Below are 17677 nucleotides of genomic sequence, written 5' to 3'. Positions count from 1 at the left end.
TTAAATTCTAGTTAACATATATGGTAAAATTGGTTTTAGATGTTGAATTGAGTGATTCATTGCTGACATATAACACACAATGCTCATCACAAGAGCCCCTCGTAATACCCGGCACCCAGTTAGCCCATCCCCCCACTCACCGCCCTTCAATCAACCCTTAGTTTGTTCTCTATCGTTAAAAGTCTCTTATGGTTCCCTCCCCCTATATTCATCTGTTTCATTTCTTAAATTCTACATGTGAGTGAAATCATATTTGTATTTGTCTTTTTCTGACTCACTCATTTAGCACAATACACTCTATCTAGCTCTATCCATCACCAAAGGTAAGATTTCATTCTTTTTGGTGGCTGAGTAATATCCCATTGTGTGTGTGTGTGTGTGTGTGTGTGTGTGTGTGTGTGTGTATTACATATTCTTTATGCATTCATCAATTGATAGACATTGGGCTCTTTCCACACTTTAGCTATTGTCGATAATGCTGCTATAAACATCTGAAACTAAGTTCAAGTGATCTTTTTCTCTTCTGTTTCTCTAATGGTAAGAATTACCTCCCTGAGGTTTGTACTTTAACATTTATATTTCAGGCACAAAGAAGAATGCAAGGTATAAGTCTTTTAAGATAAACAGGGGATGTTTAGGGATTGAGAAAAAAGAAAAAAGAACAGATGAACTTTGAACTGCTTCTAGAATTGCATTTCTAGTTTTGCAAAGATTTTTAAGAAAAAGATAGTTGATTTCAATCAAAGAATTGGATTGCAACTTAAATAGCACTGTAAATTAATCCACCCATCCAACTACATTATCTTCAATTTGTTTAAAGGAAAAGGTCTAAAAAAAATCCTGTCAGGCTCTGAATAGGAGCTCTGGTTACAGATTCAGTCAGACTGGTGGTCTCCCATCTTATTTTCCTTTCATCTAATTGCTAATCTTAGGAGGTAATCCATTTATGAAATTTTGGGGGATCCTTTCCAGATGGTCTTTTCTTTTACTTTTTTTTTTTAAGATTTATTTATTTTGGGGGGCAGCCCCAGTGGCGTAGCAGTTTAGCACTGCCTGCAGCCCAAAGTGCGATCCTGGAGACCGGGGATCGAATCCCACATCGGGCTTCTTGCATGGAGCCTGCTTCTCCCTCTGCCTGTGTCTCTGCCATTCTCTCTCTCTGTGTTTCTCATGAATAAGTAAGTAAGTAAGTAAATAAATAAATAAATAAATAATCTTTAAAAAAAAAGATTTATTTATTTTTTTGAGAAAGATAGTACACAGGGCAGGGGCAGAGACAGAGAAAGAGACAGTCTTATGCAGACTCCACACTGAGCACAGAGCCCAACTTGGGGCTCTGTCTCATTATCCTGAGATCATGACCTGAGCCTAAACCAAGAGTTGGATGCTTAACTAACTGTGCCACCCAGGTGCCCCTGGGTATTCTTTTCAATAAATGGTGTTAGAACAACTGGATATCTATATACAAAAAAATATATTTACATATCTAGAATAGATCTTATATCCTTCACAAAATGTAAATTCCAAAACCATAAAATTCCCAGATGATCTCATAGGAGAAAAATCTAGATGACCTTGGCTATGTCTATGACATTTTAGATGTAACTGTAAAAGCATAATCTGTGAAGAAAACCATTGCTAACATGGAATTCATTCAAAGTAAAATCTTTGCCCTGCAAAAGACAATATCAATAGAAAAAGACAAGCCACAAATTGGGAGAAAATATTTGCAAAACATATATCCAATCAAGGACCATTATCCAAAATATTCAAAGAACTCTCGAACTCAACAATAAGAAAACAACCAAATTTTAAAAATATGTCTAGTATATTAATAGATATCTCACCAGAGAAGATACACAGATGAAAAATAAACATATGAAAGATATTCCACATATATGTCATTTAGGGAAATGAAAAAAATAAAACAAGTGTATATCACACTTACTACAATAACCAAACCCAGGAATCTGACAATGCCAAATGGTGGCAAGGATATGGAGAAACAAGAACTCTCATACATTGCTAGTGAGTATGAGAATATGAGAAATGGTATAATTACTTTGTAAGACAGCTTTGTGGTTTCCTACAAAATAAGTATACTTTTATCATACATTTCAGTGATCACACTCCTTGGTATATACCTAAATGGGTTGAAAACTTATGTCCAGACAAAAACTTGCACATTGATGTTTATAGCATCTTTGTTCATAATTGCCAAAACTTGAAAGCAACTATGACAGCTATCTATAGGTGAATCAACTGTAGTATATCCAAAGAATGGAATATCACTCAGCACTAAAAAGAACTGAGCTATCAAGCCATGAAAGGGCATAGAGAAACCATAAATTCTTATTAAAAAGTGAAGGAAATCAATCTAAAAAGGCTACATAGAAAAAAAAATAAAAATAAAAAGGCTACATAGTATCTAAATCTAAACATGTGACATTCTAGAAAAGATGAAATTGTGTAGAAAATAAGAAAAATAAGTGGTTTCTAGAGATTAGGGAGGGAAGGTTGAATCAGCAGAGCGCAGAGGATTTTTAAGGCAGTGAAATGATTCTGTATGTTATTCTAATGATAAATACATGTCATTATACATTTGTTAAACCTATAGACTATGGAATGCCAAGAGAGAACCATAATGCAAACTATGGACTCTGGGTGATAATGATGTATCAGTATAAGACCATCAATTGTAACAAATGTATCACTCTGGTGGAAGATGCTGATAGTGGGAGAGGAGAGGCGCACAGGCTGTGTATATCGGAGCAGGTTTACGGGGAAATCTCTACCTTCCACTCAATTATGTTAAATTGCTCTAAGAAATTGGTATATTTAAAAGAGGCAAAATAATAATGTGAAAATAAATTTTATTTATTTATTTATTTATTTATTTATTTATTTATTTATTTATTTTTAGATTGTATTTATTTATTCATGAGACACACAGAGAGAGGCAGAGAAATAGGAAGAGGGAGAAGCAGGCTCCCTGTGGGGGGCCAGATGTGGGACTCGATGTCCGGACTCCAGGATCACACCCTGAGCCAAAGGCAGACGCTCAACCGCAGAGCCACCAGACGTCCCTGTAAAAATAAATTTTAAAGTGATAAAATGTTGCTGTTGTAGTGCAGGCTTTACATATCAAGTGTGTTTTCAGATAATTACACATCATTTAAAATAAGCAAATTTATACAAATCAAAACCACAATGAAATATCACCTTAACTTACACCTGTTAGAATGGCTATCATCAAAAAGACACAAAATAACAAGAGTTAGTGAAGAAAAGGGAACACTTTTGGTGGAAATGTTAACTTGTGCAGTCAACTGTGGAAAACAGTATGGAGGTTCCTCAAAAAATTAAAAATATACCCAATATATACCATTATACCCAAAGAAGAGGAAAACAGGGCCTCAAAGAGATATTTGCTCTTCCATGCTCATTGTAGCATTATTCACAATAACCAAGATATGGAAACAAAGTATACATCAACAGATGAATGGATAAAGTAGAAATAAAATATATTTTATATTTATCCTTGAGAAGGAAGGAAATCCTGTTGTCTGTGACAACATGGGTGGACCTTGAGAGCATCATGTTAAGTGAAATAAGCTAGACAGAGAAAGACAACAGTTCATAGTGTCACTCATACGTGGAATAGAAAAATAAGTCAAACTCACAGAAGCAATGAGTCAAGTGTTTGCCAGGGGCTGGAAGAAATGAGGAGAGGTTGGTATAAAGGTGTAAACTTTGACCTAGAAGATGAATAAAGTCTGAGGATCTGATGTAATAACATGGTGACTGTAGTTAACACTATGACATAACTTAAATTTTCTGAGAGTAGAACTTTTATGTTCTTATCTGTATAAATAAAATACATACATATGTGAGGTTCATGAAAGTATTAATTAGATCTATTTTTCACAATATATGTGTTCACTAAATCATCACAGTGTACAACTTTAAATATCTTATAATTTTATTTGTCCATATATACCTCAATAAAACTGAAAAATAGGCAAGTTTCTGAATTATTTATTTGTCTTAAAATTATACATTTTGGAAGTCTTCTTGTTATTTATGTGCAAAAGAAACCATTTCCTTTTAATTATCCTTATTTCTAAAATATCCCATTTGAAATACTCTTAAGCCTTTATTGCCCACTTAGTTTTTAAAAATTTTTTAGGATTAAGTGATACAGTTGGATTTTTTGTTTTTGTTTTGATTTGATTTGTTTTAAAATTATCATTTACTGTGACATGCATGGGAAGAATTTATTAAAAATGCTTAGGTCTCCTCAACCATATAATTATTTCACAAGAGTCCTGATAATGATGAAAACCAAAGAATACCTTTTGACATCTCTGCACAATTGAGAACCTCTTTTCCTTGTTTTGAAACAGGAGATAATAAGGGCAGTCCTTGGCCTGGAGAACAAGAATGAAGAAATATCACTTACAAATCTGATAATCCCATTTTTATTAGGTATATCCTCAACTCATCCCCAAAGCTACACTCGGTTCAAAATAATAAAATTGTATTCAATTCTTGAAAAATATGTCTATCTTTCTTAATAATTCAGCTTCCAGCAACTTATAGAGGCAGGAAGAGACAACAAATTCAACTTTCATACTCTTAAGAAACTTAAATATTTCCTTCTTATAATCATGTATTCTTTTCTTTTCTTCCAATACAGAGAGTCATAAACATAGAGTAACTATAAGTTTTACCAAACTGAGTTCAAATGAAAGATTCTGACCTAATTGGGAAGTGATATAATGATTAAATAATTTGCAATAACTAAAATTTCTTCTCATTGCAGTGGCCCAAGAATGGACAATTTAACTATATTTGTCAGAATATTTTTTTCCTATAAAACTCACAAAGCTCTGTTATTTTAAGATTGTCATAAGGCTATTACTAATAAAACACACTGTATGCCTTTTTAAAAGGGGTTTTATAAAATAAAATGAATGTAAAGAAAGTTCATAAAACATAGATGACTTGATCATTAAAAAGCCAAACCCCTGCATAGCCTCAATCCAGGTCAAGAAAAGCAGATTGCTAGTAACTCACATTCTCCCAGAGTTTCCCAGAATTAAGAGTTTCTCATGGTTTATTTCCCTCAGTTTGGCTATTGTGGACATTGCTGCTATGGACATGGGGGTGCAAGTGTCCCATCGTTTCACTACATCTGTATCTTTGGGGTAAATCCCCAGTAGTGCAATTGCTGGGTGTAGGGTAGCTCTATTGTTAACTTCTTGAAGAACCTCTACACCGTTTTCCACAGTGGCTGCACCAGCTTCCATTCCCAAAAACAGTAAGAGGGTTCCCTTTCTCCACATTCTCAACATTTGTTGTTTCCTGTCTTGTTGATTTTAGCCATTCTCACCAATGTGAAGTGATATCTCATTGTGGTTTTGATTTGTATTTCCCTATTGACAAGTGATGTGGAGCATTTTTTCATGTGCTTGTTGGCCATGTGTATGTCTTCTTTGGAGAAATGTCTGTACATGTATTCTGTCCAATTCTTGACTGGGTTGTTTATTTTTTGGAGTGTTGCATTTGATAAGTTCTTTATATATCTTGGTTACTAGCCCTTTATCTGATTTGTCATTTGCAAATATCTTCTCCCATTCTGTAGGTTGTCTTTTAGTTTTGTTGACTGTTTCCTTCACTGTGGAGAAGCCCTTTATCTTGATAAAGTCCCAATAGTTCATTATTACTTTTGTTTCCCTTGCCTTCATAGATGTATCTTGCAAGAAGTTGCTGTGACCAAATACAAAAAGGTTGCTGCCTGTGTTCTCCCCTAGGATTTTGATAGATTCCTGTATCACATTTAGATCTTTCATCCCTTTTGAGTTTATCTTTGTGTATGGTGTAAGAGAATGGTCCAGTTTCATTCTTCTGCGTGTGGATGTCCAATTTTCCCAGCACTAATTGTTGAAGAGACTGTCTTTTTTTTCCATTGGATAATCTTTCCTGCTTGGTCAAAAGTGAGTTGACCATAGAGTTGAGGGTCCATTTTTGGCTTCTCTATTCTGTTCCATTGACCCATGTGTCTGTTTTTGTACCAGTACCACACTGTCTTGAGGATCAGAGCTTTGTAATATAACTTGAAGTCAGCATTGTGAAGCCCCCCCACCCCCCCGCTTTGGTTTTCTTTTTCAACATTCCTCTGGCTATTCAAGGTCTTTTCTGATTCCATACAAATGTTAGGATTCTTTGTTCCAACTCTGTGGAGAAAGTCCATGGTATTTTGATGGGGATTGTGTGGAATGTGTAAATTGCTCTGGGTAACATATATATTTTCACAATATTTTTTTTCCCAATCCATGAGCATAGGATATTTTCTTTTTGTCTTCTTCAATTTCTTCCATAGTGTTTTTGAGGGTTTAGAGTAGATCCTTTACCTCTTTGGTTAGGTTTATTCCTAGGTATCTTATGGTTTTTGGTATAATTGTAAATGAGACTGATTCCTAAATTTCTCTTTCTTCAGTCTCATTGTTAGTGTATAGAAATGCAACTGATTTCTGTGCATTGATTTTGCATCCTGCCACATTGCTGAATTGCTGTAAGAGTTCTAGTAATTTTGGGGTGGAGTCTTTTGGGTTCTCCGTATACAGTATCATGTCACGTGCAAAGACTGAGAATTTGACATCTTCTTTTCCAATTTTATGCCTTTTATTTCTTTTTGTTGTTTGAGTGCTGAGGTAGGACTTTTAGTACTATGTTAAATAATAGTGGTGAGAGTGGACATCCCTGTCATGTTCCTGACCTTAGGGGGAAAGCTCTCAGTTTTTCTCCACTAAGAATGATATTGACTGTGGCCTTTTCATAGATGGCTTTTATGATATTAAGGAATGTTCCCTCTATCCCTACACTCTGAAGAGTTTTGATCAGGAATGGATGCTGTATCTTGTCAAATGCTTTCTCTGCATCAATTGAGAGGATCACATGGTTCTTGTCTTTTATTAATGTGATCTGTCATGTTGATTGATTCATGAATGTCAAACTGCCCCTGCATCCCAGGGATAAATACCATGTGGTAGTGGTGAATAATCCTTCTAATATAATTTGGATCCTATTGGTTAGTATCTTGGTGAGTATTTTGACATCCACGTTCATCAGAGATATTGGTCTGTAATTCTTTTTGTTGGGGGTCTTTGGCTTTGGGATCAAGATAATCCTGGCCTCATAGAACGAATTTGGAAGTTTTCTTTTCATTTCTATCTTTTGAAACAGTTTCAGTAGAATAGGTATTATTTCTTCTTTAAATGTTTGGTAGAATTCCCCTAGGAAGTCATCTGGCCCTGGATTCTTGTTTCTTGGGAGGCTGTTGATGACTGTTTCAATTTCCTTTCTGGTTATTGCTCAGTTCAGGTTTTCTATTTCTTCTTATTACAGTTTTGGTAATTTATAGGTTTCCTAGGAATGCATCCATTTCTTCCAGGTTGCCTAATTTGTTGGCATATGGTTGCTCATAATATGTTCTTAAAATTGTTTGTACTTCCTTGGTGTTGGTAGTGATCTTTCCTCTTTCATTCATGATTTTATTAACTTGAGTCTTTTCCTCTTTTAATAAGTTTGGCTAGGTATTCATCTGTCTTATTAATTCTTTCAGAGAACCAGCTCCTAGTTTCATTGATCTGTTCTACTATTCTGGTGTCTATTTCAATGAGTTCTGCCCTAATCTTTATTATTTCTCTTCCCCTGCTTGGTTTAAGCTTTATTTGCTGTTCCTTCTCCAGTTCCTTTAGGTGTAAGGTTAGCTTGTGTGTTTGAGATTTTTCTAAATTTTTGAGGGAGTTTTGTATTGAAATGTACTTCCTCTTAGCACTGCCTTTGCTGTTTGCAAAGGTTTTGAACAGTTGTGTTTTCATTTTCATTAGTTTGTATGAATCTTTTTAATTCTTTTCTAATTTCCTGGTTGACCCATTCATTTTTTAGTAGGATGCTCTTTAACCTCCACGTTTTTGACTTCCTCCTAATTTCTTCTTGTGATTGAGTTCTAGTTTAAAGCATTGTGGTCTGATAATATGCAGGGAATAATCCCAATCTTTTGGTACTAGCTGAGACCTGATTTGTGACCCAGTATGTGGTCTATTCCAGAGAAGATTCTATGTGCATTTGAGAAGAATGTGTATTCTGTTGCATTAGGATGGAAAATTCTATATATATCCGTGAAGTCCATCTGTGTCATTCAAAGCCCATGTTTCTTGTCAATTTTCTGCTTAGAACATCTGTCCTTTGCTGACACTGGAGTGTTGAAGTTTCCTACTATTAATTTACTATTAGCTATGTGTTTCTTTACTTTAGTTATTAATTGGTTGATATAATTGGCTGCTCCCACATTAGGGGCATAAATATTCATAATTTTAGGTCTTTTTTTTTTTAGAATTTATTTATTCATGAGAGGCAGAGAAATAGGCAGAGGGAGAAAACAGGCTCCCTGTGGGGAGCCTGATATGGGACACAATCTCAGGACCCCGGAATCAGGATCCAAGCCAAAGGCTGATAGATGCTCAACCACTGAGCCCCTCAGGTGCTCTTGTTAGGTCTTCTTGTTGGATAGACCCTTTAAGTATGGTATAGTGTCCCTCTTCATCTCTTTGACTATAGTCTTTGGTTTAAAATCTAACTTATCTGATATGAGGATTGCTACCCCAGCTTTCTTTTGAGGTCCATTTCCATGGTAAATGATTCTCCACCTCTTCATTTTCAGCCTGGGCTGTCTTTAGGTCTAAAATGAGTCTCCTGTAACAGCATATAGATGGCTCTTGCTTTTTTATCCAATCTGATACCCTGTGTCTTTTGATTGGATCATTTAGTCCATTCATGTTCAGAGTAACTATTGAAAAATATCAATTTAGTGGCATTGTATTACCCTACAGCTCCTGTTTCTGCAGATTGTGTTTCTTTGGGCTCCCTCTTCACTTACAGGATCCCCCTTAATATTTCTTGTAGGGCTGGTTTGGTGGTCATATATTCTTTCAGTTTCTGGATATCTTCATCTCTCCCTCCATTCTGAATGACAGTCTTGCTGGATGAAATATTCTTGGCTGCATGTTTTTTTATTTAGGACCTTGAATATATCATGCCAGTCCTTTCTGGCCTGCCAGGTCTCTGTGAACAGGTCTGCTGTTAATCTAATATTCCACCCACACACACACACTTATATGTTAGGAATCTCCTGTCTCTAACTGCTTTCAGGATCTTCTCTTTATCTCTGAAATTTGCAGGCTTCACTATTATATGTTGGGGTGTTGATTGGCTTTTGTTGATTTGGGGAAGGATCCTCTCTACCTTTTGGATCTGAATGCCTGTTTCCTTCCCCATATTAGGGAAGTTCTCAGCTATGATTTGTTCAAATATACCTTCTAGCTGCCCCTCCTGGCAGATGTGGAGGGTCACCCTGCCTCTGTCCATTGCAGGGCCCTGGCACTGAGAGTATTCACACTGTTGACTGGGCACCTGCTCCACCTCTCCCAGATGAAAGTGAAGGGTTGCTTTTTTCCAGTCCTTTGCAGAGATCCAGCATGGAAAGCAGTCACTCAATCTGTCCCATTGGAGGTTTGTAGTTTATGGAACAACATGCTGAGACTTCTTCCAGGCTCACTGACCTAAACCTGTCTCCCAACTCTAATGCTTGGGAACTCTGCTGGCTCAGGCTCCTGTTCTTTCTGTGTCCCTGGGAATATTGAGATCCCACTGTCTCTCCTACAATTCTGTCCCTGCTTCACCACTGAGCACCTTTCAGGCCAGGAAGTCTCTCACAGGAGATTTCTAAAGGTCCCAATTTTGAGCCCCAAGGCTGTATTACTTTCCTATAGCCAGCTTACAAAGGATCCCTCCCCCCACCATTATTCTTTCAATATATCCCCTCCATTTCTCTTCTCTGCACTTCTACCTTGCAAAAAGGGGTCACTTCTCTATTTGTAGAGTTTCAGCCATCCTTTCTTTACATCTCAGGTTGAATTCATAGGTGTTCAGGATGGTTTAATAGTTATCCAGCTAAATTTGGGGGACCATATGAAATGAGGACTCCTACTCTTCCACCATCTTGCCTCCTCCACTAGTTAGTATTTTAAGATAATTTTTCTATTTCTGTAAGGAATACCATTGGAATTTTGATAGGAATGGTATTGCATCTATAGGTCAATTTGGATATTATGAATATTTTTTACAAATAATTATTTTAACCCATGAACATGAGAAGTCTACTTATCTGTATTTCTCTCTGCAAGTGAACTGGTTGTTTGGAATTAGCCTCTAGGCTGGATTTGGCTAAACTTGGGTCCAGGAGGTAGTTTCAACTCTGGTCAGTTCCATATATATATATCTTGAGTATGCTTTTCTTATGGTAATGGTGAAAGCACAAGATACTAAGTCCGACTCTACATGTGTCATGTGCATTAATATCCCATTAGTCATAACAGATCTCATAGGAAGAAAGAAAGAAAGAAAGAAAGAAAGAAAGAAAGAAAGAAAGAAAGAAAGAAAGAAAGAAGTTAGTTCTGAGAGCAGAAAAGAACATTCTGTCAACCATAAAACCAAAGTAAGTTACATGAGGTGAGAAATATATCCTCCCAGATATTTCTACCACATAGAGTTTCAGTAAGAGATAAATGACAGATGAATACATTGTCAGGAATATATTACTCATTAAATAAATGCTTATGTTTATGTTTGAGCTTCACAAGAATCAAATAATTGAATGAGGAGTGTCTTATCTCACATGATTTCCTTTTGGAAATTGACCCACTATCATTTAAGATCTAGAGACAAAAGAGCTGTTATCATTGCCATTTAACATATGAATAATATTTGAATAATCTATATTCCTCTTAGATCTGTGACTAAAACAATGGTTATTATCCCATCCTGTCAGGTAGAGGGGAGATGCAATATACCACAACAGTGGTAGTCACACTGGGTACCTGTCTTTGACTCATCTCCTTAAATATTTTATCCTGGGAGCACATCCCCTTAGTAAAATATCACTAATTGGGAAACTGATGAGACAAATCAATAAATTTTATTATGAAGAAACATCTTTATGGTATGAATGGTAGAGAGTGGGAGATATAATTTACACCAAGGTGGATCACATAAACAAACACTTGATAAGTGCTGATGGAAATATAAACTCTTAGGAGTGGTTCACATTCACTTATTGGAAGTTATGTCTGGCTAATATATTTTTTGCATCAATTAATTTGATAATTTTATGAGAATTAAAATACCGAAGATATAAAAATTACACAACGGTAATGAGACTTTTTTGACTGTTAATCATATTCAATTTTCTTGCAGATAGTCTATATGGGCTGGTGTGAAGCACGGGAGCAGGACCCTCTACAAGATCGTGCATACTCACCAACATTTCTAGCCCTAAGGGGATCATGTCTTTACAAGTTTCTGGCACCTCCAGTAAGTGTCTTTGTCCAATGTTTTTTACTTTTCCCATATTGCCATGAGAGAGTGACATCAACTTAATAGTAGTAAATAGCAACTTATCAATATATTTTTAAAATAAAATACAGAAAAAATAGAAAACAGTCCACATGTTTCTGAAAATATCTTCATAAAGATATATGTTCCAGTGTTAAATATTTACTTTATAATCCCGGATGGTATTTCTGCCTAGGCACTTATGACAGTCAATATGTTTATCTGTGTGACTGGTCTGTCTAAATTAAAAAACATATATTATTTTGCTATCCTGTCGTTGGATAGTCGTTGGTCTTTGTATTAAATATATATGGTTACCTATTGCATCTAAGGTCTTTCTTTTGGAAACATGTGCCTTACACAATAGTAGATTCTCAATAAATATTTATTGAATATAAATTTCAAATGCCAGACCACTCACTTACAGGTCTGATGTTACACAGGATCTTGGAAATATCAAGTCTGACCTGCTGCTATTTTGAATGTCTATGTCTACATGAAGTTCAAAGCACCCAGAAAACTGGAAAAAAAAACATTAATACTTATGTATTTAACTATAATCCTACTCTGAGTAATTTCTCATGACGACAGATAAATATGTTTTAAACATAAGAAAGTGAAATAACCTCATTATAGTGTTTAGTGTCTTCACAATGTTATAAGGTGTTCACATCTGGAAATAACTTCCTGATATAAATTATGTCTTTTTAAAAAAATTAAAGCCAGCATTAAAGTGTAGTATTCTGCTTTGTATGTAACCCGTAGTAAAATTATTACATGTGTGAAATATAAATATGTAGCATTTATGTAGATAATACATTACTTAAAATATGTAAGTACATTGGACAAAAGGAGATTTTTACCTGTAACATAAAACATTCAGTGAAAGAGGAAGAAATGGTGAAAAAGCTTAGAAGAGAGGACACCAAAATACCACACATGAACTCTATAAAAATAACTCCACTACTGAGATTGTATAGTACATATGGGAAAGTTTCATCATGCACCATATTATGTAAGCAAAATGAAAAGGGAAATAGGGGTTATCTTTCTAAAACAAATGACATATTAGTCTCTCATCTTTTAAAGGTGACAACATGGGACTGGACCCGAGCAGAGAAAACATTTTCAGTTTATGAGATTATGTGCAAGATTCTCAAGGTATGAATAATAAGTAGTGAAAATTTTCATGGCTTTTCCTTACCAATTGTTCTGGGTTCAGAAGTAGCTGATGAAAACAAATGATGCAAGTATATAAAAGATAAAGAAAAGGAAAAATATGTATAAAAGATAGAATGCAGAGAAGTAAATAAGCACACTCATATCAGTTTAAGTAATTGCTAAGCAGATTCTGTAGTCCCTCCACCTGGGGAGAGGAACAGGAAGAAGCTTAGTAGAAGTTTATTGAGGGACAAGTAGAAAGTCAATTGAAAATAATCTTAATTTAAACCTCAATTAATACCATATTTGCTTTGTTTGTTTTTCCTTTTTTTAAGGAAAATGCAAAAGAAAAAGTCTTGGAAAAGATGTGGAATAAGAAAATGCAGAAAATATAAAGATGTGCAAAGAAAGATAATTTTTTTAAATCTCAGACGAAGGTTACCTGTGTTTGTAAAATAATTATCCTAAATCAAAGTTCTGTTAAACACTAGATAATTGGAATTAGAAGTCATCAAGAATTCTGTGAGATTTCAAATGGTTTCTGTAGCCATTTTTGAGAATCAAAATGGGAATAATTTATAAAACCTAAATAATAGTCTACATTCAGTTTTTACTCTGAGGTCTGTAGGCTTGGAACTACAGATGATATAAATCCTTGGTAAGTTGACCGTGTTTGTGTAACCAAGGAGAACTAAGTTCCCTGCATTTTATGTCTATTATTTTCTTCTAGTTGAAGACTCAGTAGAAAATGCTGGAACATTTACAACATAAATGAAATGTATCAAAAGTATCTGAAGGCAGAGAAAAAAATGTGGTAACCTCAAATGTGTTCAAAAATTTTCTTTCCTATAAAATAATCCTGTATTAAAGCTGACATTCACAGTAGCACAAGAGCTAAATAAAAATATAGGTCATTGTTTGCTCATCATCATGTATGTGCTTAGTTTAGTTCTATTTATGAATTTATGGAAGAAAAACTCTGATATACTTGAGTTGATTGTTCGTAAAGAAGGGCCTGGCAACTTCCAAAAGATGTAGCAGAGAGCATACCTAACTCCATTTTTTTAAAATAATTATCAAAACGGCTAATGGAATTCTAATTGAATCTAATTAAATGAGATTCTAATTGAAATTTTTAGTAAAAAAACTGGTGGAATTAAGAAGAAAGATACATATACTTAAAAACTTTGACCTTTTGGTAGATTTAAAATATCCTATCATGGCCATATTTATTTAGCTGTTTAGGTGCTTCCTCATTTGTCCTATCAGACATCACAATAATGACTGATTTATATAATAGATAATGGTTGAATATTTGACATATACCAGGTAATCTGCTAAGTGCTTGTTAAATGGTTAGGGGAAAAAAAGCAGTAAAAGTCCTTGCTTTCATTGAGCTTACATATTATTAAAATGACACAGACATAAAGTTAATATGAAGGCACACACACAAAAAATAGGTAGCAAAGAATTAGTGTTTGCCCACAGACTTTGATGTAACTTTCTAGTTATTTCCTTCGATCTAAATTCTGAGTTTTTGAAATCTTGGGTGGAAAATATTTCAACATATTAAGGATGTTAGGTTTAGCTATCTAAATTACTTCCTAGAAAAGCCATATCAATTTACAGTATCATTACAAATATCTAGAAGCGTCCATGCATTTGCACTCTGCCCAAATTAAAATCAAAGAGCACTTTTCATTTCTCTTTTCCCATAAAACTTCCTATAAGCTCATTAGTTGCTTTGGGAAAATTTTTACATAAGTTAGTGAGTCTTGGAGATAAATATTTTTTAGACAATAAAATATAATTCTACTCTCACTTGTGATATATAAATAAGAAAGCGTTCCTGCTATTAATCAATACAACACTAATATTCTGTGGCTCTTGGATTTATATTTGACACATAAAATTGTCTACTGAGGATTTTTTTTTCCCAAATGAAAATTTCGTATAGCACAAGAATAGAGGAGTGGACATAAGACTTAATGTTCAGTGGATACTTTTCCTGCACTCAGATCAGTGCTTGGAGGATGAGTGGCTTGACAAGGAGTCCAGACTCAGAGAGTTGGGTCCGGGAGCAGTTCTGAAGGGAGTCGTCTGTAACTCAGCCAACTACTATCCTGTGCAGATGTATGGATTGTAGACTTCAATTTCCAGAAAGGGATCTCTCAGAGAAGGCAAATTTAAAGGCACATTTTAATTATCTAGACCACAGAACATCTACAGCTACTCTCTCTTCTCTCTTCTGATATGAAGCTATACCAGTAATAAGAAAAATGAAGCAATAATAGTTACCCAGTATATATAGTTTACACATATGTGCCAGGTATTGTTCTCAGTTTCTTGATATAGTAATGTATTTAATCTTTACAATACCACTATGATTCCTATTTCACATATATGGAAACCAAGCCAAAGTTTAAGTGAATAGCTCAAGGTCACAATCTCTAGTAAATGTTAGAAGTAAGGATTTGAATTTTGTAGTCGGTCTCAAAAATCTGTGCTCTTAAATATTATACTGTATTACCTCTTTCTCTGTCAGTATAAACATTGATAAGTTGGAAAGAAATAAGATGAGAAAGCCAGCCAAGTGATGAGAGAACAAAATTTTCAGAACAAGAGAATCTTGGCAGAAAATTATAACTCTGTTACTAAAAATATTACCCTTTGCAAATATATTAGGCACTTTAAACTTCTGTTCAGGGGAGCTAATCACAGCATTCTATGTTTTATTAGCAGTTCAGTGCAGCTAACAAAGCATAGGATGCTGTGAAGGTTAACACTTCATTAATTGATATGTGAATGTAATTTTATTAATTAATTCATATTGCAAGTACTCATGAAGTATTCTCTCTGTGCCAAGCACTCAACTAAGTATTAGAGATTCAGGGCAACTGTATGGGAGGGCTGAACTCACAAAAAGCCTAGCTGACAAAGGAATTTAGGGAGGGCATTTTGGAGGAGGCCTTAAATAAACTCAAAATATAAATGATCATTAAAAGGTTCAGATGATGTGTCATGGTTGGGATTGGAGTTTGGTGAGTGGGAGAAGAAGGAGGATCGTGGGCATAGGAAGTAATGTGCAAACTTGTCCAGATGTACAAAGAAAAATGTGTCAATTAAGCAACTAAAAAATGTTCAGCATATCTGTAATTTGTTTTGATATGAAGCTAATGCTGTTGTTTGCATGGGGAGGAAGGAAGCTGTTGAAAGACAATAACAAGAATATAAAACTTATCTGAAGAACAAAAGAGCTCCCTAATGATTTCAAGCCTGAGCAGTTGACTGAGTTTGCCTTTTTCAAAATAGTCTTATCACCACAGTGTGAGATGAGATTGGAGGGACAAGTAGGGGTGGGAGGAATGCTCCAGAGCTGCTGCAAAGATCTTAGATAGAGACAATCCATTCCAACAAGGCACGAGCAGTGGGCTGAAGAGGTGCAGGGTGAGGAAAGGATCAGAGAAGATTGTACAGGGGCCTGAAGTGCTCTTTACCCTGATGACAGCCACATGCCTATGGCGGCCTGTCCTCTCCCACTGCTCTGGTTTATCTGACTCTGGGCAAAATAATTGCTTGAATTCCAACTCAAAGGCTGAACTGTAGCTGTATGCAGCTGGGAAAAAACTCACAATTTGTTGTTCTCTGGACTTGCACTTCAAGAAAGCCTTTAATTCTATCTCAGAATTCTGTCCTCTTGCCTAATCTACCACAGCCTAGGATAAACCTTCTTCCTTTCCTTCAAAATTAACAAATACTTCTCATTCTTAGCCTTAGTTGATAATCATGGTTCCTATTTACAAAGCCTATCAGCTCTGCAAATACCCCTTAGCAGCCCTGACCTAGAGATGTCTGTCCTCACTCATGTCTGAGGCCAGCTTTTCCAATTTAACAGGTCTTACCCATCTGGCACAGCAGGGGCACCAGCATTTCTATCCTGATAACCCCTACTGCACATATCCTGCCCAGATCCTGTTGCACTTGTCTACTGGCATACATAATAGAAATCTCAGATGTTACACGTCTTAAATTTAGGAAGGGCAATTGGTGAGGAACCTGAAACACCATGGAGAATTAGAGAAAAAAGGAAAAACAAAAACTAGAATCTTGTTATATTTTCTGATACTAGAAGAAGAAGGAATGACCAAGAGATACTTTATATGAAGTGGCAAAACCAATACTCCAGACAATTAACTGATGGCATACTGATTCTTAGTTTTGGGTACTTTGCCATTAAAGGACCCCATGTGCAGTGTGTCCAGATATCCTGGGACTTCTCACTTATTCAATTTGAGGGCCTCATTACTAAAAAAAAAAAAAAATGCAAAACTAGGAATATAAAATTGGGCATGAATGTGAATATTTAGAATGAGAAAAAAATCACAACACATTAATTTTAAAAGTTGAGAAATACCACAAACATTGGGAAATTTTAAAATGCGTTATATTTTCTATTAACTAACATATTCTTTAGTACTTTTCCTCTATGATTTTGAGGTACTATATATTCTTTGATTATCTCTTTAAATGAAAACAACTTTATATCAGTTTCTATAGGAAAAACAAGTTACTCCCTGTGTTTTGTCTGTACCTAACTTACACTTGTGTTACCTCCCACCTGGAGAATACTCAAAGTTCCACGCTCAGGCACCACTCCTCAGGCAACATGGATCTTATCCTACAGCTGAATTTAGGAGTTCAATTCCAATGATAAGATTCTTCCCAGTGAGAGAACAAGGGGACATATCTGCATGATGTGAAAGCCAAGGCACAGTAATTGTCCTGTCAACCGATCATACATGGGATAACACAGGAAGTGTGAACGGAATATTTAACATAGTTAAAAATAGTTGAATTGCATGCTGTTGTTAAGAGAAACAAATAATAACAGCTGGCTAGCAAATCCTGCAAAAGAGGAGGACTACTTGGTTTGTAGATATTTAAAGCCTACCCCTTTCAGAGCCAGCATTAGACTGAGGAGGAGCAAGCTTTTTTGATTGACCATTTTTCTTTTTTAATTTTTAGGACACTGCTTTACAGACTAATATTATATATATTA

General features: G+C 35.3%; 1 protein-coding gene across 6 annotated transcripts in view; it reads left to right on the top strand.

Annotated features, from left to right (window-relative positions):
- Nucleotides 1-17677, top strand: part of SNTG1 (syntrophin gamma 1) — an 818827-nt gene that overhangs the window by 716196 nt on the left and 84954 nt on the right. For all 6 annotated transcript variants that reach the window (XM_077876979.1, XM_077876980.1, XM_077876977.1 and 3 more), the window contains 2 exons: nucleotides 11320-11436; nucleotides 12547-12618. In XM_077876979.1, the coding sequence (XP_077733105.1) occupies nucleotides 11320-11436; nucleotides 12547-12618 (189 nt within the window). The remainder of the gene's footprint in view (nucleotides 1-11319; nucleotides 11437-12546; nucleotides 12619-17677) is intronic.

The sequence above is a fragment of the Canis aureus genome, chromosome 28 (assembly GCF_053574225.1).
Source record: "Canis aureus isolate CA01 chromosome 28, VMU_Caureus_v.1.0, whole genome shotgun sequence".
Classification (NCBI taxonomy): Eukaryota; Metazoa; Chordata; class Mammalia; order Carnivora; family Canidae; genus Canis; species Canis aureus.
Note: the sequence above shows the minus strand (reverse complement) of the source record. Positions and strands in the feature narration are given on the sequence as shown.